General features: G+C 44.2%; 1 protein-coding gene across 19 annotated transcripts in view; it reads right to left on the bottom strand.

Annotated features, from left to right (window-relative positions):
* PTPRF (protein tyrosine phosphatase receptor type F) overlaps positions 1-24,454 on the bottom strand; it is a 375,235-nt gene that overhangs the window by 100,733 nt on the left and 250,048 nt on the right. For all 19 annotated transcript variants that reach the window (XM_071436511.1, XM_071436510.1, XM_071436515.1 and 16 more), the window contains exon 6: positions 5,760-5,948. In XM_071436511.1, the coding sequence (XP_071292612.1) occupies positions 5,760-5,948 (189 nt within the window). The remainder of the gene's footprint in view (positions 1-5,759; positions 5,949-24,454) is intronic.

Below are 24,454 nucleotides of genomic sequence, written 5' to 3'. Positions count from 1 at the left end.
CAAGTGACAGTTTTGCCGTGTTTGGTCAAGGGCATTCCTGCTCTAGTGTACTGTGTGTCCCCCACCCCACCTCATCCTTTCCAATTTTCAGAGTTAAGAAAAGCATCACCACCATGTGTCACTTCCCATGGGAATGGTGCAACACTTTGAGTACAAGCCCAAGGGGCTGAAAACATTACATCCTTATCTCTCATCTGGCTGAAATAGGGTTTGTTGCTCTGTCCTAGAACTGAAAAGATTTGCAGGAAATCTTTTTATCTACTCCCTGCAGAGGTTCAACTCTTTCTCTATTATGCAATTGTCCATACAGAGCTCTAGAAGCAACTGCATACTTGAAGCAGATTCCCTAAAATGTTAAATGTGGCCAGCTAAATTTTATGAGTTAAATCCCAATCCTCCTGGCTCCTGAATGCAATCCAACCCTTGTGGGAGCAACACAGAGGCTTGCTGTATTTACTGCAGTGTTTGTTCCATGTCTCTCTCACCTTTACAAAATTAAGACATTCACTTTTCACTCAGAGGACACCATTTACAGAGGGTGCACAAAGCTTTTCAGTTGGACCCCAAATTTTCTCATCCAGAAGGAACAAACTGAAGTTTCCCTTTATTCTTCACATCATATGATGATTCATCTCCGGCTGTTGTCCTTTCAGGGTGTCCCTCAAAGGGACAAATCACAGCACACAGGCCACAGAGTGCCAACATAAGAGAGTCCATCAAGTGATGAAGGTGCCATCACTCAAATGGTTACTGAGGCCAACTTGTGCCCTGTGATCACCAGGCTGCTTTATGCAAAGGGCACCCCAAGATCAAACTTCAAACCCAATTCCTTGTGTTTGAAAGGTTTGAAACGCTCATAAGGAGGGAGGTTTAATTCCTCTTCTTGATACCAGACACTGAGAAACACTCCTTACATTCAACTCAGTCAGGAATGAGTGCTGGCCCTGATATTCTCTGTGTACTGGAAGCATCCAGTCAGACACTCAAAGCAAGGAAAAGCATAGGATGATACACTGGAAAACCCCCTGGGGTTATTTGTGTCAGTGTTTGCCAGTGTGGAGAATTCTGTTGGAGAAGGGACTTCACTCTGCGGACAAACTCACCACAGGCTTACTGACACACCACTTCCTTGTAGGAAGCTAAACCACCAAAAAATCACTCCAAAGCAATGTCAGCAGAGAAACCAGGGCTCGTGCTAGCAGCAACTGAGCACTAGAGCAGCGCAACACTGAATCCCAGAGAGAGAACTCTGACAGTGCTTTTGGCTACTTCCTAGCACAGGTTATGTGAAAACTCTTTCCAAAAGTCAAAGACTACTTGCCACCAGATGCCACTGGGAGTCTGAAGGTATTCCACAATTGCTGTGTGCACCTCACACAGCAACACCCAGGTGTGCAGTTAAGTTCTTCCAGGAGACAAAAATTCAGGTGTCAACTGGCTGTTGTTGGCCACTATATTGCTTCAACCCTTTTCCAGTCAGTCCTTTCTGAGAGAGCATCCATCTTGTGTGGGTTCCCTGATCCTTTTGGATGAAACCACCCAATCTTCATTCTTTTACGTTGTCCTTACATCTTGTCGCAAGTCAATGCCTATCTGATGTCTGGACTTGAAGCTGTTCCTTGCTAAGAGCTGAACATCTGCTGGATACTGACTGCTGGGTATTATCACTGGAGCAGGATGGGGACATCATGGTCACTTCACTGGGACAAAGAGGCACCACCTCTTTCTGCATGTTAGCTCTGTGCATGTTGGGTATTCCTTTTGCTTCCAAGAAAGTAGTGTTCCTACTGATAGGATCAAACCTAAATGAAAATGCTTGCTGGTAACTCTGAGAGCCCAAATGCAGCAAGGTGATATGGTGAGCTAGCCCCCACTGCTTCTGCGTTAGAAGCACCTTCACTTTTCCAGAGAGTGACTGAAGTCACCTGCAGAGTCCTCTCTCATACTTTACTTGCACTTAATTGTCTGGAAGTCACACTAGGGTCTAGGGCATGGTTCTGTAATTGAGTTAACTGAAAGTGATTAAAAGAGAATGATACTTTTTGTAATACCAAGTTCTCTATTAGATGAAAGATAATACTTTCTGAATGTCTGGTGTTTCCTTACATGGAAAAACTTATGTTAACAGTCAGAATAGCTATTTATTCTAATTTGACATTTTGTTCATAGGTTTTCTGAAGAGCTAGGTGGAAAAGCAATTCTCCAGCTACGAAAATCACTGGAGACATTCAAGACCTTTGAGAGTATGAATTCCAACTGAGTTGCTTTGAAGTCCTTTAGGAGCTTCTGATCCAAGAATCTGTACAGAAGAACTGTAAAGCATCAGCACAATCTGATCTATACTGCGAGAGCTTCCACCACATCATTAACTGATTTTAAAACATGGTTAGAGTTGCAGCATTGACTTAGGCTGCCAGAACTCATGTGTGCCACCACTTGCAATACTACAGTGCCTGGACAGTTTTAAAATCAGTTCAGCCAAACAAATTTTATATGTGTTAGCATGCTGGGGAGGTTTCTCAGCCCAGAGCTGGCCTCAGATCCTGTGTCACTGACTGAGAGGCAATGAGTGAAGCTACACACCCCGGGGGGAGAACAGGGAGTTGTCCTGAGTCACTGCACTTGCAGAACAGCAGCCTCCCCACAAGAGGCAGGAAGTATTAGCAAGATGCACAAGGGAGAATTTGCTACAACCAGAATGAGTCAGAGACCTTGCTTTTGCCTTGATCTAGGAAAATAGAGATGAAACCCTGTATTTATTTGTGTTCTCATCTCTATAGCTATTAGCCTAACACTTACTTGCAAAACTACCCAAGAACTGGATTTAAAACGGAATTAAGCTTTAGTTGGGAAGAAAAAACTAAGCAATGCTAAGAAATAGTTTAAACCCCCTCCAAATATAGAGTTATGATATCAGAAGGTGTAATAGGGAAAGTGCATATACACACATACAGATATAATTACTAAAAGAGGGAGAGTAGGATACAAGGCAGATTTATAAACTCTCCATTTGCTCCTGACAAAAACACCAGTTTGCTGGGGTTAAAAAAGTCCATGATGGTGGCTTGGATGTCTTAAACCACAAACTCTAGTACCTTGACAGAAGATGAACAGAACTCTAGAAACTGATGTTCAGAGCCCCCTGGGGCATATGATCTGACTGCATGCAAGTTCAAAGACCTGCCTGAAGCCCCCAGAGCACTGCCATCCCACATAACTGTGAGTGTCAGAAGAGAGCACCTTTCCCAAAGATGCTGCTTCTTTATCTCTAACTATTTATACCATACTAGGAGCCTGAAGAAACAGAATCATCCCTCAACCCTCTCTCTACATCAGACTCCAAAGCTGCTTTGACCTTCGTGACCTAAATTTGGTACATCTGAATACTAATATATTATGTACTCATTGAAGGTCGGACACTATATACACAGTACTGGGCTCACAATGTGCTGCAGCTATTTTAACTATATTACATCTGTCCTGCTTTTATTGGGTTTTAATTAAACGAAATTAAATGAGGGTATATTAAGATTGAGATAGTATATACTGACATTCATGCAGATATGCCAGCCTGACTATAAGATATGATCTTAATGGAGCAGAGACTTTGCAAACTATTAAACTCTACCATATAATGAGGCATCTATTTAAATACTCTTTTCTTTGAAAAGCAACTCTGCCCAACTATGGTGTAGTGTTGGAGAGCTCAATTAACACCTTGCAGAGTGAATGGGAAACTGCTCAAGCCATCACATTGCTCATACAGAGTGCTGCAGTCACTTAAGTGGGACTCAGGCACTTCAAAGTGCAGGCTCTACTTTATGACCATTACAAATACAGGAAAAAACCACAAATGCAAACAGGGGTTGCATCTCTGGCCCATGAGAAGCTGCAAACTTCATACTCCCCAGTCATGCCAGGGTGGAGCAGAGCCTTGGTGAATCTTGCCATTATAGCACCAGATCCCTGAAAAGAAAAACTTCAAATTCATATTTGGAAATCTCTTGCATTTGAACTGTAAAAACCTCCCATACTACATTAGAGAGCTAATCAATTTCTTTTGTGAGTCTGAGGATGTGTGTTGCTCATTGATTTCTAAAAGGTTCTCTTGACACCTCCCTTGGTAATTACTGTGTCTTCCGCAAGCAGCCAGCTCTTGAGTTTGAATCCCAGGTGAAATATTCAATTGAGATGTTGCTGAAGAACAGCAAATAGGAATCAAAACTTGGACACTGTGACAGGCTTTACTAGTTTGTTTTTAAACTTTCTGTCTCACCAAACTTGTGAAGCAGCTGGTAGAGAGGCAGCCAAGTGCCTGTGAAAAGGAGGCTGGAGAACGTACAGCAAGTGCATCAGAGGCTGCCTTGCTGCTCATTTATGGTAATTTCTGATGCTGATTTAGTCAGCTACGAAGTGAAACACATCCATGTGCACTTTCCTATTGCGCTTCCTAAAGCTTCTCAGAATAATTAACAAGTGTGATATTTTCTTCCAGCACAAACAGATCAAGATTAAACCATGCTGTGGGGGAGATAAGCTAAAGGTCACTGGGAAATTTCATAAACTATAAATGCATTAGTATAATTAGCATTCACTGGTACATCAAGGTGGGATCAGGAGTGTCAGGCTGGGTTCTATTTTTGCTGAGAGTGATGTCTCACTTACCCACTCCTCCAAGTACAAACCTACTTATCATCCAAGCATCATGAAATGTATGCAGAAGGCTCCTGCTATGGAGAAACGTTTCAAGATGTTCACCTTGTTTAGAAGATGGTGATTCCCTGGCAGCAGCACTTGTAACAAACAGCTTTTGAGTGCCCACAGATAACTGTGGCCAAACAAGGCAGTCTGCTTCATATTTAAGCATGAGACCTCTCCAGACCAAAGTTGTTCCAGCTCTGATCCCTTCTGTACTTTGTGTAGGGCACTGGGGGCTTTTACCCCAGACTAAAGCTGCTGTGTAGTTGTGCTGTGCCTTGTTAAACAGCCACTCTAATTCATACTGTGGAGCTCCACTTCATCAGTGACTAAAGCAATATTTTATTTTCTTTAATTCTCTAATAGGCCTTACAGTCCTGGGAGATTGAACTGTGCAGTAGAAAAACAAGAATTCCTTGCTAAAATGAGTGCATTCTTAGCCACCCCCAAGAAATAACCATCTGTATTTCAAAAGCTAGTATTTGGCTTGTCACACAAAAGAATCAAAAATGAATGGTATATTTCAAAACTGTGTCCATTTCCTTTGAAATCCACAGAATTGCTGCTTCTTGGATTTTTCTTTTTGCTTGTGGTGTCACATAGTAAGGACGGCAATGAGCTCAACAGAAAGCAGAGCATTGTCTTGCAGAGTGTGTATAAGGAGTAAAGTTGCATATGACCAGTGATTGTAAAATCTCAACCACTATGTCATGATTTGCACTGTGCTCCTATTAAAAACACCTGAGACCCACTGAGTTGGTAGTGAAATGTCTGAGCCTACCAAGGATTTGGGGCAGTATCAAGACGGTCTACCGAGGAAGATATCCAGGTGATGTTCCAAAAGGCACGTCCACTCTAATAGACATTTTAACAAGCCACGATACCCTGCCAGAGAGGATCAGCTCCAAAAACCGCTTTTACATCGTAAAAGAAACAAGCTCAGAGCAAATTGACATTTGGGTTTAGAATTGCATTTCAGGGAAAACATAACAGCAGCATGTAAAGAGAAAAGGGAGGAAGAGTGAGGAGGCTGGGAAGGCTTACTTGCTTCGCTACCTTACCCGAGCGGAGCTGCTTGATTCGCCCATTGCTGGTGGCAGTGTCGACGGGCAGGAAGTCCTTGAACCAGGAGATTTCGGGGTCAGGGTTCCCACTGGCAGCACAGAGCATCGTGGCTGTGCGGGCCTTCTCCACCACCTTCAGCTGCGGGCCCATGTCGATGGTCGGGAAGCCAGCTGGGAGGTGGTCTTCTGCAAGAGAAAAAACACACAAGGTTAAAGAGAAACACTCCAGCCTAGCAATGGGACACAGTTGCAGTGACAGCAGTGCCACCCTACAGCATCTGTGCCTCTGCTGGAAAACAGCAGCCTGACTTCCCTACTGAGAAGGTTATCAAGCCCTTAAAGCACATTAGGCTCTATAATGAGCATTCATTACACCAATAGAAGCTTCCACTAAATTTAACTCCATTTAAATCAATTGCCTTGGGAAACGTTCATAATTTTCATTGATACGTAAGCTCCATCCATTGTTGTTAATAATTCAGTAAAAGCAGGTATTTGACTTTTTGTGGGAGGACTGAATTGAAGGTAACAGACAAATACAAAGCCAAATAGTTTGAGGCATCTTGAAAAACAACAACTGAACAATAAAATCCCTTAGAAAGGCCCAGAGAGGCCCACTGTTTTTCTTTTTTCCTTTTTTTTTTTTGACTTGCATCATTCTGTCACATTGGTAGGATAGACTGTAAATTTCTTTCTCATGCTTCCAAATCTGATTCCGAAGGCTTTTAGAAACTAATGAATGTAAAGCTAATGAGCCACACTCTGCTCATGAGCTGCCTGGCCAGACTGTGCTGTGGCAAGCTCCTGGTGCATTTTCTGGGCTGTAGAAAGCGACAGAGGCGTGCAAGAAATGGCCAGTGCATGCTCTGGCATGGCTTACCACAATACTGTGAAACAAAGCACCCCCTTAACCGCTGAAGTCATTCATACAGTGGGTAGAAAAACAGTTAATTGGGTTTGTTGCTGCAGAGCACGCTCAGGTAGGCCGGGTGGAATACATTAGGCAGCCTTCACTGATAAGCCAAGGCATGCTCCAACATCATCATTCAATAGCAGCTGCAGAACTGAGCTCACTTATTCATTCTGTGGCAAGATGTACTGTACTCTGCTAAGCCTGAACTGCAATCAAAAGAATATACTTTCGCAGAAAAAAGAACTTGAAGAATATTAAGAAGCTTTTAAAGCACCAGAAACTCAATTATTTTCAATATGTTCCTTTTCCCCCTGTTTTAAGAAACCTTAAGCAAACTTCTTCTTTGGCAAATTCTATTCTGCAAGGCTTCCAGCCCACTGCAGTGTTTAAACAAACAAGACCTTAGCATCTTCCCAAGTCCCAGAGGAGTCTGAACTTGCTGCAATCTGATTTTTCCTGCTATCACTGCACATCTGTACTCCTCACAGGAAGATACCAGCAATAGGTCACCTCAGGTGCTTCCTGCTACCTCTACTGCCACGCCTGCAGCACAAACATGGCCTGTGGTAGCTAATCTTGCACATGTCTACCTAAGATCTCTAGAAAAATCCCAAGACCCTTGACTTGTTTGCACATCAAGACTATAGCACAAGGCAACATCTGCTAGAAACAAAAAAATGCCTGGGAATATAATTTAGATGAGATTGACTATGAAGCATTCAATGTTTTCTACAGGAAAAAAGGCTCCTGATGTTTATTAAAAGCACAAACTGTATTTTGTCTCCCAGATCGACCTCCTGAGAGCCTCTCTCATCATGAGCAAACATAAATGGAATTATTTTTTTTTAAATGGAAGGTACTATGAAATTTAGTTCCTTTTAAATTTGCTCTCCATTGATTTTCAGAGACAAAAGGTACATAGAGCTTAACTGGAATGACACCAGCACCAGCATTCAATAGCAAGCAACAGAAGCACTCAATACTGAGCAACCACAATGTATACTCCTACATGGCTGAAAAGAAACAAAAGAAGGGTACACACAAAAGTACAACATAGTACAGACTTAAAAGCAAAGGAAGATACATAGAAAAAGCAGTAAATAAAGACAGTCCCTTGGATTAAAGAAGGCCAAGTTTGCTCATAGTGCAGCATCTTGCCATTTAGGGTATTGAAAACAGATGTTTACTCTGGGGAGGCTGGAACCCTGAAGTGATCTAATCTAATCACCACGATTATCATTGACAATCTTTTCTGGTTTGCACAAGATTTTACAAAGAATGCACTGAGCAAAGTATCACTCAGTTAACTACATCCAAAGTCTGTGTAGAGGCTTAGCACATAGCTAAAAGCAAACCTGAAACAAACCAGCATTTGTACATGAAATCTCTTTCCTGTCTGCAATGATCCCTGACCACAGACAGGAGAGAGACTGGAGAGTCCTTCACAGTGTCTGATCCACAGGTACACGACCAGTCTGCTGCACTGGAGTGACTGCTCAATCAAAATTAGCAGTTTGTGATGAGCCACAGACCAGTAGAAATTACACTTTCTAACCTTGACTTCAGGGAGTACAACAGACAGACACTGATTACAAACACCCAGCAGCAAAGCTGCCTCTGCTCTACTACAAGTCTTGGCTCAAGCCTTTTCTACAATCTTGAGTTAAATTCAAGGCTGCTCCCACACCATCTACTCCCTGCAAGACCAAGTCCTTACAGAGCCCAGGTGAGAACACTGGGCACTCATCAGCTGAACAGAGGGGCACAGGACTCACACCCCACGCTGTGCTGGACACAGACAAGCACAGCCAACCATGCAAGGCTCACACAGTGCACAGTCTTTCCCTCTTAACTGCATACAAGCCCCAAAACTATTGTGGCAAATGACAGTAGTAGAGAAATGGTGCATCCTTTATAGTCAGAGCCACAGCATGTTTCGTGGGCTAGCGCTGATACTGGTACAGCCCAGTTTCTGTGCATGCCTGGAAGAACTCCAGCAAGCAGTGCTGGCATGCCTGCATCTACCAAGCAAGGACTTGCCTGATCCCTTGTCAATCAAACACAAAGGCAGCACTGGTGTTTAGAAGCAGCAGTGTGATTCCAGGAGGCTGTAGTCCCAGGTCACATCATTGTGTGATGAGATGCCTAGGGAAATCTGACAGCTGGTCTCTGATGACACCTCAGCCACCCAGAGGCTGGAGTTCACCTGCTGTTAGTTCCATGGTAGCTTCAGGGAACATGTGCTGGGGACGAGCTCAGAACATCTGGGGATATAGCTCAAGAGGAGAACAAGCACCTTCTCCAGAGGTGGTCCAAGGTGTCCCTGTACCATCATGAAATGGGGAGCCTCAACCACTCCAGGTCTCCCCTGTACTGTGTATCTCTGGCAGCCCCCCAAAACCCTCCTGGAAAAGAGTGGCTTTGGATCAAACCTGAGCTGGCCACACCATAGAGCCCAGCCCAGAACAAGCCCACACCTGCCCCGTCAGCAGCACTCCTGGAGAGATAACAGGGCTGTGTTCCAGCCAGGCCTGGCGCTGCTGACTTCACTGGGACTGCAAGGGATGTGTCTGTGCTCAAACACTACAGACCACGATAGCAGTTCAGAGCTGCTCCTGCCGTGCCTTGCCCTCAGGCAAAAGTCTAATCTGGGTATAATTATGAGGCTCAGTCATGCCTCGGCTCCTTTCAGCCCTTGCTCGCTGCACTAACTTGTCTGCACAGGGAGCTTGTCAGTAATAGCCAACCTCCTATTGCAGCCAATACGAGGATACTCTTATTTGAGAAAATGAGGTTGTCAGCACTTGGTTTTATTTGAGGATAGCCAGTGTGCCTTCACTGCACATTAGAACAGGCTATGAATCTGCTTTCAAGTGCATACCATCGAAACCAGTTTTTATTTCTGGGTTTCAGGTACTTTCAGAAGGTAGACATTAGGTTAGAGCAAGCAAAATGTAGGCACAACAGGATTTCTGGGGGCACTGCAAGCTCTAACTGCCTCCATAGTGTAGAGCAGCAGCAGCAGAAATGACAGAGGAAAGCAGGAATTGAGGAGAGAAGCAGGAGGAAAGGAGAGGAAAATAAAACAAGAGAAAAGAACAAACGAGTGGGTTTGGCAGTTACAAACTGAAACTTAGAAAATCCACAACCAGGCTAAGGTCTTGCTAGCAGCAGTCACCAAGGAGACAGGAATGTCCCTCTGGCATCTAGCATGACAGCATGGGCAGAGGATATCTCCTCTCACTTGACAGCTCCCTTTGCTAATCTTCTTTCTGAGGTGACAGAAATCTAACCCCTGCTCTCATACAGCTCTTTTGTGCCAAAGATTTCTCATCTTTAAGGGAAAAGCTAAGGTAAGAAACCTTTCCCACAGCCCCAAAGTGGAGTGGAGACCTCCTTTAGAGCAGCTACAATTACATGGCTTGTTCCCCAGCTCCCCAGAAAACTACCTTTCCTGAGGATGCTGCTGTGAGAGACATACCCCTCGGTGTGCCCTTATTTTCTGCATCACTCGAAATATCAAGTGATGATAAGGGATACAGAGGCAATTGCAATTTACGTCTTACAAGAAGCACGGATCAGCCCCAGCATGGAATGGTGTGTAGATAACAGCTGCTTGCAAAAATGGCCTGCAGAGGAGTCTGTGGTGAGCACAGCTGTTGACAGCTGAATCCTGCAGGATTACCCCCAGGATTTTGCTGAAAACTTGTAATCTCTCACAGGACAGAAAACTTGGAGGAGCTGAATATCAAATTGCTAGTAGCACAAACACTGTACAGCACTCACTGCTCTTGCAGCAAAGCTGTTGTGTTTTGGGGGATCATATCCTGACTTGGCACCTGTAAAACCTTCCCCCTACCACTGTTTATTTCCTCTGTGTCAACGTAGGAAATGGTATTTTAGAAATGATAGTGCAAACTGTAAACACGTTTATGGGAGTTATTTGTCACATTCTTCTTCCTATAAAAGCCAAGCTTGCTTACTATCATGAGTCCAATTGTTCAGACTGCTGAGGGAGAGTTAAAAAATGATACCAAATATAATTTGAAAATAGGAAAAAGTAGCTTTTCTATACATTACAGCTACAGCTGCGAGGGTAAATCTCTTACAATCTATCAAAACCACTGCCCCACTGGAAGGGGTGCTCTCAACTCCTTTCGAGCGAGATATTGGGCCTTATCCCCACACAGGGCTGGAAATGGCTTATCTGGGCCACTGGCTGCCGCCAGCCTCCATCAGCTGAGGAACTTCCAGATCAACATCAATTTTAGGGTCTCGGCAGGGATGATTAAAACACAAAGCTGCTTTGTTTTCAGTTCTGCCAGCTATCTGAAACCACTCAGGAGTGTGTGGTGCTAGGGACAAGCCAGGAAATGGATTGAGGGCAGAGAGATCTCTGATAAATGTGTTTGACTGTGGTCAGCATTGCACAGGAGCAGGATATACAAACCAAAAGTTATTTCACATATTCCTTATCCATTTGGTGAGGCAGGCTGGGATCACACCCAGTTCACGTCACCAGGGCTGAACTGATCCTGCCCAGATGTGGTGGTTTGATGCACTGTAGCACAAGATGTTGCAGGGATAACCCTTGTCTACTGACAGACTTTTCCCTGATGGATCAAAGGAATTAACTTTGCAAATTTTGCAAGCTTCCAAATCTCTCTTTGCGACACAGAAACGCATTTGCAAACGCAAAATTATCAGCGCAAGGACGATAGCCTGGGTAGTTGGCAATATTTACTAATGAAAGACGCAAGCCAGTAACATTGTAAGCACACCACAAAGCAGGACATCTGTTTGCTGAATAAACAGCCCTGATTCCTTCAGCACAGGTTACACGGCACAGCTATTCAATTACCTCAAGACAATCAAAAGCAGCTGAGCAATCCAGCGGCCCTGAAGAAAGGCATCACTTTACATGATAAGAAAACCTTGACATCACTCTGTTCAGGTTCAACTGAAGCTGCACAAAGAGCATTTTATCAGCCATTTTGAGGCAATGCTCTCTTTCTGCATCCTTCTTACACGAGTCCCTAAAGAGGTGCACCACAAATATTATCCAAATTCATGGTCTCCAAGGGCTGCCCAGTGTTGGGCTACCGCCCATGCGGGGAGTGGCGGGCGGAGCGCATTTGTGCGAGCTGGCTGCGGAGCCAAGTCTCATCCCGGCTAATGAATACCCCCCTCGACATTGGCACCGCCTTGTAATTGCCTAGGGAAAAGGTGGGGCAGTGAAACCAACCTGTTTCAAAGGCAGCACACTCTTAATTACTGGGTTAGTAAGTATAAAACAGTTTCAGGCAGGCAGAAAATACAAACAGTCATCTATTGATGACAAGGCTTTTTATGACAAATCTGCTGGCTTTGGATGACATCATGCCAACGTGACATGCTGAAGCTGTGTACTGAAAATGGGGAGAAGGGCACAGATGAATGGGTGGGTGTGGAAACAAGCTCCAGAAGGACTTCTCTGTTTCATGGTGTAACCACATGAATTACTGCACAAGAGCTTACAGTAAATAAAGTATTTGCTATCTCTTATAAAGATCACAACACCAGCAAAACAGCTCACAAAAGAAAGAATCTGAGTCAGTTCAAAACAAAGAAAGTACTGTAAGGAAAATTCAAGAAAATACGAGACTAGACATGGCAGAAGAGGATAAACTGTCAAGCAGATTCCTGCTCCAGGGGCTCACAGCGTGGGAGCTCACGGGACCTGCTTGTTCCAGAGCTTATGAGCCCATAAAACACCTGATGGAGACAGTGCTACCCTTCCAGTGCCAGAAGGGCACTGCTGACATTGGCTTCTCATGTCTGGACAGCAATTATCTCCATTTACAAGCTACCAATAGTTTCTCAGCAGTGCAGGTGGCCATCCCAAGCACCTGGTTACCTCAGAGGGTGCAGGATGGCTTTGCAGAGGCAGGTGCTCCCAAGAGTAAGACAAAGCAGCACCTCCCAACTTGCTCTGATGAGGAATCAGGCTGTGCTCCTGCCAAGTCCCTGCGCTGTTTCTCTCCACACACAGGGCTCAGGAAACACACAGTCACTGCAGCAACCTGTCCCCTCCCAGGGCTGAGCACCCCACACCTGCCATGTTCACTGGCACTGGGGGACAGGCAACTCTTCTCTCTCCTTCACAGATAACCCTGTGCTCAACACAAAGATGATTAACAGCTGCTGAAGCTGACTCAGAGCAGAGGTAAGTCACAAACCTGGCCAAATTAAAGGTATGCACCCACAACCCACTGTTGCAGTTCTTAGTTTAGGGATCTTCCTAAGTAATAACAGCTTCTGCCCTGTATTGTGTCAGCTGCAGAGTCTGCTGCCAACTAGGAGACCTCAACCCATCCTGGAAGAAAACAATTATTTACGGCTTGATCAGATTAGACTGCAACAGTCAGAGGTGGCATTTACGAAATCCCTACCACCACAACATCCTTCTGTCAACCCAGCTATCTCTTCTGGCTTTCCATTCTGGTTTCCTCATAATGACAATCACACTTGCAGCCTTGGTCCTAAACTCGAGTTTTTCCAAGAACGAGATACCAAATATATCTAAAAGAATTTAAAAACTCCAGAGGAAAGATGATAGCAGAAGCTTCTCTGCTTAGGCCAAACAAACTCTGTGCCACAGGGCAGAGCTTCTCCAAGGTGATGACACAGCCTCACGGAGTACTGGCAAGTGTGATACAAAGCCTCAGGATGTGAGGAACAGCCTGCACCTCTGCTCCAAGCCTGCTACTCTGCCACAAATGTAAAGCAGTGCCCACAAACAACTCAAAGCTGAAGACACATTGAAACAAGCATTTTCCTGAAAAACCAGAGCATCTAGTTGGTAATGTTAGTGAAGAACTACAAGAGCTTAGACTGTATGCCACTGAGAGTCATTTAAGGGTTCACTATATAGCACAGCAAAAACTACATCAAGAAATGTCAAAATGTGGATGAGGAAGAGCTTGCACAGAAATAGAACATATCTGCAAGACTCCCTGGCTGAGCAAGCACTCTTTTTTAAATCCTTGTTTGGTGAGAAAAAAAATAATTTATTTCCTCCCTCAAAATTACAGCATGATTTCAAGTAGGTAAAAATAGAGTTTTCTGGGTCATATCCAACAGCTGATAATAAGGCTAGGCTCTTTCAGTAACTACTACAAAAAAACCCCTCATCAGCTGGAAGTATGCATTGAAAAAACTCACAAAAGTTCTTCAAAAGCATGAATTCAGAAGGGTTTTGCAGCCAGCTATTAAGACTCCATAGTAAAAGAAGAGTAAAAGTCGACCACGCTGTGCTTTCAGGCAGGACTGTGCCATTTGTTGGTACCAGCTGTTGAATATAACTGCCTGTAGAACTGTTTTCAAACCATTGTTGCATTCTAATATTTTATACTCAGAAATGCAACATAATTATTGCTACTGCATATTTCCCTGTGACAAAATAGATAAACACACCCCCACTAAAACACACCCAAAACTTCAATCTTTACAAGGAAAAGCAGGGCAACAGCTCTTACTCGTAGTCAAAGTCATTTATTAATCCACTGCATTTTTCATACTACCTGCCCTGATGTGAGGTGTTATTAGCATAAAGATTTTCAGTTTTAAGATGTGCAATCAATAATGCATTACCATATGCCATTAAATCCAACGTGTGGTTAAATTAATAGAGCATTTGACTTTTGATCCATGTATGTTTGGTTGCAGTTCAGTGCAGGGAAAAGGGCATGAGAACGGAGTTAATCTGACAGCAGAGCTCTCCCACGCTTTCTAACATCAAGTTTCAGATTAAAGTGAAGCATTCCTGTTGCCACTCAGCTGGAATACTAAATCTGTTCACTTCCACTTCACAGGCCAGAATGCAAGATTTTCGGTCACTTAACTCCTGCTGAAAGGGCTAGATCGTGCTAAAATCTGATTTGCTTCCTTTCTGCAGCCTGTTGCATCATTGTCAATCCAGGCTTCTCCTGCTCTGGGGAACATTGCAGTCTGTCAGAGCATCACTGGCCAGCAAGTCTCAAGCAAAAACTTTGTTCAAGGATGTGAACAAGTTGTGTGTTTTGACAAAATGTCCTGCTGAAAAAGTCTTCTTTTCCAGCAATTGCTCCAACATGGGAAAGAAAAGGTACTGCTTTTCCTTGCATCTGAGCTACTGAAAAAGGAAGGTGTTCAGACAACGTGGATGAGCACGGACTGCTGACTTTTTCAGGAGAGAATGACCTCCCTCTTGTCTGTCTTTCACCCTCCCCAGAATCCCAAAACAAAGGCCCCTGAGGTACCGGGTAACTGGAAGTTAGCGAACAGCACAGGGATTGAGGGCACCCTGTCAGTTTGCAGACCACACCAGGCTGGGTGGAAATGTCCATCTGCTGGAGGGTAGGAGGGCTCTGGACAGGCTGGACTGACTGCCTGAGGCCAAAACTGTGAGGTTCAACAGGGCCAAGTGTTGGGTCCTGCACTTGGGTCAAAACAATACCACACAGAGCTACAGGCTGGGGGCAGAGTGGCTGGAAAGCTGCCCAGCTTGGAAATGGAAACTTAAAAGTTGTGCTGGGGAGGAGCTAGAGAGTTGTTAGAGAAAGCACAAAAATACTCTACTTCAGGCATTCACAACCAGCCAGAGCTTTAAAGGAAAACAAGGATTCCCTCTGCTCCCAAAGAATGTCCTCCTGAAACACCTTTTTCTTCTCTGATCTCAAGGACTAAAATGAAACTTTTTGGAACCAACCTCCAAAATTGCCAAGCTATGGGATGGAGTTGCTCTGTGACGCTGAGAAACTTTGAATCCCAAAGCCAGCAATCAAGGTGTGTGGGTGTGGGAAAGGAGGATGAACACAGTTCTTACAAAAGCAAGGCTCCTCTGCAGCCAACAAGCTGAAAAGCACCAGCCCAGGTGCTCAACAGCCTGCTCTGCTACCTCTCCATATTGCCTCTTCCCTTACTCTACACCCTTCCTCCAGCACCATCCCTTCCTGCCTTATCATTAGATTCTCGTGCACGCAGTTCTGTCTGCCATTTCCTTACTTGTAGCAAACTGTGTTTTGAGTAAATGCTCATAAATCATATAAAATAGCTAGCAAAAACAGTACATAGAACCAGGCCCAGTAAAGGCCAATACAGTAAAACACAAATTAAATTTATAGTCCAAAGCATTATTTCTTTGTAGTATTCAGAAAGAAAGTAACCTTTAAAAATCTCTAAGAAATATTCACATATTGACATAAGGTAGCTCTGTGACACTGATAAAGTTTCTCCAGTACCTTTTTGCCAGAGAAATTCTATTTTCAAATGAAACAATAAATGTGAAGTTTCAGTGGACTTGTTCTGTTGCAACCAGCTCAGGCACAGAGGGTCTGCTAGCATGGAATTCCTCAAGAACTGTAAAAAGAGCTTTAATTTAACCTCTACATCCAACAGTCAGTGACATGGCATCACTGCTTTCCATGCAGAAGTTTCAAAATATTCCATCACAGAAAATATCTTGGGTAAATATCTTTATTTACTTGGTGGGGCACTGACTTTTTATAAAAGGTAAAACACAGAGAGCCTTGACCAGAGCCAAAGACAGAAATATCCTCTTATTATGTTTTATGTCTTATGTTAAACCATCACTTTCTAGAAAATCCATTAATTGCACTGCCTCCAACATCACTTTAGCTGGAGACTCTGGTTACCCTAACAGCCTTTAGAGACAGGAGGATGTAGAAAGGCCCACAATAAACCAATGGCTACATGCAAACACAAGTAAGACACTGATGCCAGACAAGTGATGGTTTTTAATGCTGGGGTGATGTAATTACTCAGAGTTTAACAGAGGACATACTCTTCTTTTTACAGATAGCAAGTGTTGCAGAGGCTCAATATCCTATTTACTGCTTTGCCACAACACCCATCTTTTCAGAAAGATGTGCAATAAAAGGAGTGGCTGACAATTTCAGCCAAGGTTTTAAACAAGTCCCCAGTGCAGGCCTTCATGAATTAAAGAGCACACAACAGCTAAATGGAAAGCTGGCAGTGAAATCACATCAAGACCCAGTGGATTAAAAAAAAAAAAAAAAAAAAAAAGGCACCTCTTGGCTCCTGTGGTATTCATCTTAATATAACCAAATGCAGGAAATCAGCTGAAATTCCTTTCCTGATCAGGGAAAATGCATTCCCTAACTTAAAACATATTAACATATTTGCTGCTAGTCAAAGGTTCAATTTATCAAATGACTACTACAGAAATTGTAGGTTTCCCCTGCTTTTCCCTGGCAAGTGAGGAGGGCTGCACAGTTTGGTAGCAAGGAACTCTGACTTGTCAGGTGGAAGGTTGCATTTTCTTTAAATATGGTCCCTGTCTTTTCCCCCAAAATGTTACATCTGCAAAATAAAACCAAGAAAGCTACACAGATACCTGGATTTGGCAAGCTTCAGCTTCACTGTGCTGGAAAATTAAATTAAGGGAAGCTTTAAAAAGGTTTTTCCTCTCTTGAAAATGGAAGGATTGTTGGCCTTGAAATCTTAAAGACAACCTGCTATTTTGCAACTGCATTGTCATTCCAGCTTTTTTTAGGAAGATTACTGCACTAGCTCCATACATTAGTGGTTGGAAGGAGCACTTTACACAGTAGCTACTGAGGTTTCCCTAATTCTTATTCTTTTTGATTTGGGGAAATCACAGAAGGAGGAGGTAACCACTGTGGTCTTCTCAGGATCTACTCATGCAATAAAGTCAAGGTTCAGGATAAACAAAATTGAGAACAGCTATAAGGGGACACTGTGCTCTTGCCCTATCTGAGTATGGTTTCATTTCTGAATGATTGGCAGGCAGCATTTGACAGACATGGGCTAAAGTTCCATGGGGCTGCAGGTCTCAGAAAATGATTACAGGGGGAATTGAGTGCATGAATTGGTTTGTCTGCCTTGCTCTGAACCATCTTTCCTTCTGCCCCTCACATACACACTGGCCACAACTGTTCCTGCCAGCCCTTTTTCAGTGTTTTGATGGAAGCCACACACAGCCTAGTTTGCAAGACCTCTCCAGGCCACATTTCCTTAAAACCCTCAGATGTTTACACAGAGTTTTACAATAAGGGCGATATTACTGTGGTTTTTTCCATTTCCTGGTGTGTATGAAGTAGCCAGCCCTGTTGAGGGACAGGACATGGCACCTGTGCCCACTCTGCAGGTACGTGCAGGGGTGACTGGCTGCCCATGGCTGAGCAGTCCCTCACACTTTCCCACCTTTTCAGCATGGAGGTGTTGCATTTGCAGCCACGCAGTCACAGTGCATGCATTTGCTGCTGCTGCCAACTCAGAAAAGTGTTGCTACATCTTTCTTTAACCCAGCTCAGGTTAGACCAGATTTTCTGGTACAGATAACAATTGCACTATTTACATTTCATCCACCTAAAGGGCAGACACCCGGGCTTTGCTGGAGCAGGTGTCTTAGGAGGAAGCCCCAAGACTAAAAAAGCGTGTAAAAGGCACAGCTGCCTCTCTGACCTGCTCCAGCACAGCCCAGGTGATTTTGTCTGCACAGACTGCCCAAGCAGCTGACACACACTGAGCTGCTCACTGCAAGGTGTCAGAAATGATAAAGCAATGGCACAGTTTGATTTACTGCCGGGCAAACACGGGCTGGCAGTGACCACACAGGCAGGGGTCAGGCAGTGCTGTCCTTTATTAGCATGTCAACCATGGCTGTGCTAACACACTCACAGATTACACTCCCCAAGCTGGATGTGTGAGCATGCTTGGGTAGAACTAATTGGAAATAGGCCCTGAATTCCTAATAACCTAAGTTATGGTCCCTGGGATTTATGCCAAATTAAAGACAATTAATTCTCCTCTCTTGATTATTACACACCTTAATAGCTCTGTCCTTGAGTCAGTTCCATCCTTGATGTGCAGAGCCCTTTAGCTCAGTCTCTAAAATCTGATGTGCATGAAGAACAGTTAATAAGAAAATTCTGTATTAAATCTGAGTTACTGTATCAAAATCTCTCATGTTTTACAACAGCAAAAAACACAATTGGATTCAAAGCCTACTTCAGATCCTAGATTATAAAGGCATTTGCTGCATAGCCTCTGCACTATAGTCTTTAGAGGCCTTAAACAATTCCATGTTTCCCTTTAAGATCTTCTTTTAAAATACCACACAGCAGTATATACAGATAATCAGGACTGTTTTCATTAAATGATTTCAGTGAAGTTCACTGGCTTTATTTGATATACAAAAGACTATTTAACCTTCTCCCAAGACACTCTACTGATGTAATTACAAGCAAGAGATGAGGCATGGCTTTCCCAGCTGCAACCACTAACAGAAAAGAAAACTTTCTGTAAGCAGAGGCTGCTGTAAGTCTTTCCTCCAGGATGTCAGAGGCAGGTTATCTCCTTGCAGATAAAAATAATGTGAACCCTTATTTTCCAGCTCACTGTACAGTGCATAGGTTACAGGTGTCAGGACAGTTCAGCTAGAGGAGAAGTGCTGGCACTCCTGCCTTAGGCATCCTTCATGCACCAAGTAAACAACACCCTGTGTCCCTTTTCAGAGTATCAGCAGGAAACTCTGCAGGGCAAACTCTACTGCAGCCCTAGAGACACAGATGGGATTTTCAGAGCTGATGGGGTGCCAACCTCAAGCTTGCCTGGGACAAGAGGACACCCTTTCCAAGGACAGAAGTGGAATAGGCTGAATCTCAGCTGCTTTTTACTGAGCCAACAACAATACAAAAATGTCAGGAGGAGACATCCTGCACAAAGAGTCTCTGATGGTGGAGATGATCACAGGGGGCTTAGACTCCTTGGGAAAATCCCATCTTTCCTTTCACACAGGGGTTTTTAGACCCATGACCTGCCTGAGGGAAAATAAAGCAGATTCTCATCCTATCAGTGAAAACCAACACAGTCCCAAGTCTTCTCCAGACAACACTCAGTTCCTTGTGACCAGACCCGTGGTTCAGCATCTGGAGGAAGATCTCCGGGGCTTCTGTAGGAGACAGAAATGGCAGGGAAACCACAAACCCATGCAATCTGACCTAACTGCTGTTGAAGCTTCACAATGCAGACAGGGCTCTCCAGCAGACAAACAGCTGTTGGGATTTTCACCACATCTCCCCAGCAGCAGACCTGAGGCAGATCTCTACGGAACTCATGCATTCCCCGTGACAAAGCAGGATGGGAATGTCCCACAAGAAGCCATTAATGTCGCCGTGTGGGAGCTGAAAATCCCATGTTTCATATTGTCTGTTGAGTCCTTGACACAAAGCTAATACAACTCTCCAAAACATTTCATTTCCTAGGCTTCTCTCTTTCTCTCGTTTTTGCTGAACTCTGCTCAGCAACATAACTGATTCCATGCCTTGTGACAGAAACATGCATCCTAAAATAATGGAAAGAGCTAGGGAGAGAAAATCTCTAAGGTAATATGAGGCAGGGAGAGCAAGAAAGCTCCCCCTCAACTTGTGGTTTATGAACAACCCTGGTTTGCTACAGAATGGCAAATCAACAGTTTGCCTGCCCACACAGCAGCAAGCAAAACCAGAAAAATAAATAGGAACGTGAAAATACAATTTTTATTTGGTACCATGAGGCAACATTACACTGGATAGTGTAATTTTTTTTTTTTTTTCAGAAAGGTCAGAGAGCCCTCTGATTAAAACACCTGAGAAACCCTGGGTTGGGAAATAGGACCCTACCAGCCTGGGAAGCTGAGCTGCCACAGGCACAAGCTTTGGACCCAAACCATGACACATCGAGCACAAAGGATTGGTCCTCCCCTGCAAACCACCTGCAAACAGAATAACAGCATCATCTTACATTTACACTGAGAATAGAAATTAAATTAGCAAGTAGATTTTGATCATGAAGTGACCTTTAAAAATGACTGAGAGAAGAAAACTTAGCCATCATTATTTGTTCTGATACAGATCCCTCCTGAAGGCAGCTTTGTCGGCAAAATATTATTGCTAATTTTGTTTCATGTTTCCAAATTTCTTTTAAGAATCTAAGATAACTCTTGTTTTCTCATTTTTTCATAGATAGCCTTTGCTGTCTTCTTTTTTCATCTAAGCACAAATTGGGAAAAGTGCTGGAGCTGAACTTAAAGAAACCTGGTCAATTTTATATTTAATAACATTTGTAGCTAAAAGGGCTAAAAACTCTAAAGGTAATGAGACCTCACACTCTGGTGCTTCAAGTATTCTCTTCCACTTGTGCCACACGCTGAAGTGTGGAAACAATTCACATCAGTATGGGGAGGAGAAAACAACTCTCCTTGGAGACACAACCAGGGGCTGGCCAGGGCTGGAGGTCAAGCCTGGGAGTCAGAGCCAGCCAGACTCAGGGCAAGCTGCTACACCCTGCAATCTCCTCTCACTCAGCTGTATTTATGGCCACCATCAATACACTCACAATTGCAGCATTTGTTGCACAAATCTTTATGAGTTTTCCAAATGAAAGCGGGCTTTTCTTTCTTCCTGCCTTAAGCAGGTCTGTGGAAAGGCTGCCAAAAATTGCACCTGGTTTATGGCTTCAACAACATTTCTTTTTGGTGCCCTCATTGTACTTCTTCCTCACCTGCATAAAACTGCAGGGATTATGCAGAATTCAGGTTTGCCTTGTGACATGCTCTTTGAAAAGTCAATACCATTTAGAATCTGCTTTGACCTTGTATTTAGACAGACACAGTATCATGTACAACTCCATCCTGCACACAAACTCCCTTATTCACGTGTCAAGAAAGACAAGGATTTTGACTGCTAATGCCTTCTTGTCTTTGCATGCGAGGCCTGTTTTGCTTACGTCTCAAATTAGAGCAGGCTTGCGCTTACAAAATTTGGTAACCTCTTAAGGTGGCTAACTTTATTTTAATTTAAAACCTCCTAAAATTAACTGTGTAATCACTGTGCTGTAGACTAAAAACCATTTATAGGCCTTATCTCTATTATGCATTTTGTCCTTGCAAAGGTTTCAGACATTGGATGTCCTGTGGCCACTTATTCTTTTGTCTTTCATATGTGATATTTTAACTAATTAAGCCTGAACTATCAACCCTGTTATGAGGGTTGAGGCCACACAGAACATGATGACAATCAGGTTGTACCAGATAAAACAATAATCCTTTGTGAATCAACAAACATCTCAGCAGAGATCTGAAGTTCCTGCAGTTTTTGTACTTCCTATACACCCACTTTCAGTTCTCTGGGGTTGCATTTTTGTTCCACTGCCTAGCTGCATCTATCCTAAATCTCTTCACTCTATTGGCCTATGTCTATCTCCACAATAGTTTTGTTGGAAATGTCAGTGTGGTCTGCTTTTGCTGGGCTGTCTCTCAGGAACACATCCTTGCCTTTTAAACAATCCTGCTCTGAAAGACAGTATTTCATCTGGATTTGCACCTTTCTGGACTAGGCTTTCTAGCTATTTATCCAGTTACTGAGCACCAGCTGCATCAAATACCAGCAGTTTGTAATGAAAAAAAGCATTAAAGATATTGTTCAGTCTGAATGTAGATCTCACTATTCCTACAATCATCTCATTGCTGTATTTTAGTCAACAGACCAAGGAACTGAAATCTCATATATAGTCACTACCTCAACTAACAGGAAACACAAAGTTTCCACATCTGTGCACAAGAGGCTGGAAGCAGCTCACAGGAATGTAGAGTTGTTTAACTGGCCCTGTGGATGTGGGGATGCAGAGCTTCCATGTCCCCATCTGCCAAACTCAAGAGGGGCTGGAGCCCTTTGGTGGTGTGCAGTACACACTTTGCTAGAGCACCTGGAACTAAGCAGGGGTGTAAAGAAAAGTACAAGCAGGTGGGGAAGATTAATTGCCTAGTAGGGTTTGGGGACATCCTGGGAGCAGAGAATGTGCTCCACAGCTCACAGGAGTCAGGCAGGTTGCCGTGCACCTCCCAGCTGTACTGAAAAAAATCTGCTGTTCTTACCGTGGAGTGGAGAGGCAGCAAACACTACTCTGAATGTTTGGAGCAGGTTGCAACAGGCTGTGGCTCTGGTGGGACAGGTTTGTCAGCGGTGCCTGAGCTGCCTTCCCTGACAGCTCCCCGCAAGGCTGATCTTCTGAGCATGGGGGTGTGGAGGTGCGGGAAAGGAGCTGGTCCCCCGCACGCCCCGGGGCTGAGGAGATCAGCAAAGGCAGCCAGCTGCAGCATGCCACAACCAGGTGGCTGCCGGCACTTTGTCTCGCCTTGCTTTGTATTAGCATTGGACTAAGTGAGCTGATCCGGTGAATGATGAGCACCATTTGTCAAGCCAACCTGCAAAGCCTGCCGCACCCCCCCTTGGTATGGAGGTGCTGGAGGCTCTTCCCAGGAGCGTGCTGCAATCCCGCCTGCTGCTGCTTTGTGAAGAGCTCCTCGTAAACTTGCCCATTTGCAAGCTGCATGCAACACAAGGCATCGCTGCAAACTCATAATTAAATTCATTACTCCATACAATTTTAAGCCATTCTTCAAATAATTACAGTAATTTGATAAGCAGAAATCACATAAACCTGCTGCAGTTTTATCTCTCCCATTTGCTGTCTGAAGGAAAATGTGAGTAATTAGTCGGATGATAACAGTCCGGGTTATGCAAGCAAAACAAAATTAGTATGATCCTTACTCAAAAAACTCTAAAATAAAATGAAACTGATGACTCCTTCCTTCGGCAGCGTGGGGTGGGAGCAAGGGGAATGGCAGCAGCCAAAGGGAGCAGGAGGATGGCAAGGCTGCACTGGCCACACTCCCCACGCTGCTGTGCAGGCGGGATGCTCTCGAGAGCCGACCTGCAGCTATCGCTCCTCTCTCCCGGCAAAGTCACGTCAGGTAACCTTGGTAACTCGAAGGCAGGGGAGGCAGGAGGCGAAAGCTTCCTGCAATATTCACGGGACCATGACAGAACATTCATTAGCACTCTAATGTCAGGAGGAATCAGCAGCCCGGGTGGCTGTGCCCGCCCCACTCTGCTTCTCACCTTGTTTATGAGGTTCCTGACCTTTCCTGCTACAAAGCAGCAAGTTGGCAAACTGCAGCTCATGGCACGCTGGGGCACAGGGAGGACAGAGTCATGAAAAATTCACACCTCCAGCATCTCTGGTGAGCTTGAACTCACAAATCAGGAGCCAGGGGATCTACAACATGCAGCATCTCTCAGAGGCCCTGGCTATCCTTTGGGATCACCTACCTGCCAGGCTGCTGAGGCAAATCTACTGTAGTCATGAACATGGCAAGTACCAGGGACTCACCATGATATGGCCACAAGGACAGTTGCCAGCACCCTGCTTTGCAGTAGGAAAGAATGAGATAAAAAGAGGTGGAACTGGAGGCTCTGAATATATTGTGATTAGTACAGACCCCAACTTCCCGGTTGCCTTGTGTCCTGCTCTGTCCACATGAGTGCAAATTCAGAGCTGGAGATGGCAGGAGTCCTCTCTGTACACCCAGACTCTGTGAACCCTACAAGACAACATTTGGTGACTAAAGAGTTAACAAACCCAAAAACGCCGGGGATGAGTTTCACTAGAGATAAGGAAACATGGAGTATATACTAGGCTGAAATAGAAATGTGGCCCAGCCGCAAGATCAATAAAGAGGAGAAGGCCAGAGCTGTGGTTACTTGGTGCTTGGATTAAGAGCTTCATCGGGTTTCTGCAATCAGATCCGATGATTCCACCAAAGGAACAAAGGGAAGGCTCCAGGCCCTCATTTTAGAGAAGCAAACGAAGTGTCATCAATTTTCTGAAAGTGACTTTATGCCTCGTTAAGACCCATCTAAATTATATACAAGAT

Source organism: Agelaius tricolor, unplaced genomic scaffold, assembly GCF_023055355.1.
Source record: "Agelaius tricolor isolate 1412-34295 unplaced genomic scaffold, bAgeTri1.0.p SCAF_11, whole genome shotgun sequence".
NCBI classification, from domain to species: domain Eukaryota; kingdom Metazoa; phylum Chordata; class Aves; order Passeriformes; family Icteridae; genus Agelaius; species Agelaius tricolor.
Note: the sequence above shows the minus strand (reverse complement) of the source record. Positions and strands in the feature narration are given on the sequence as shown.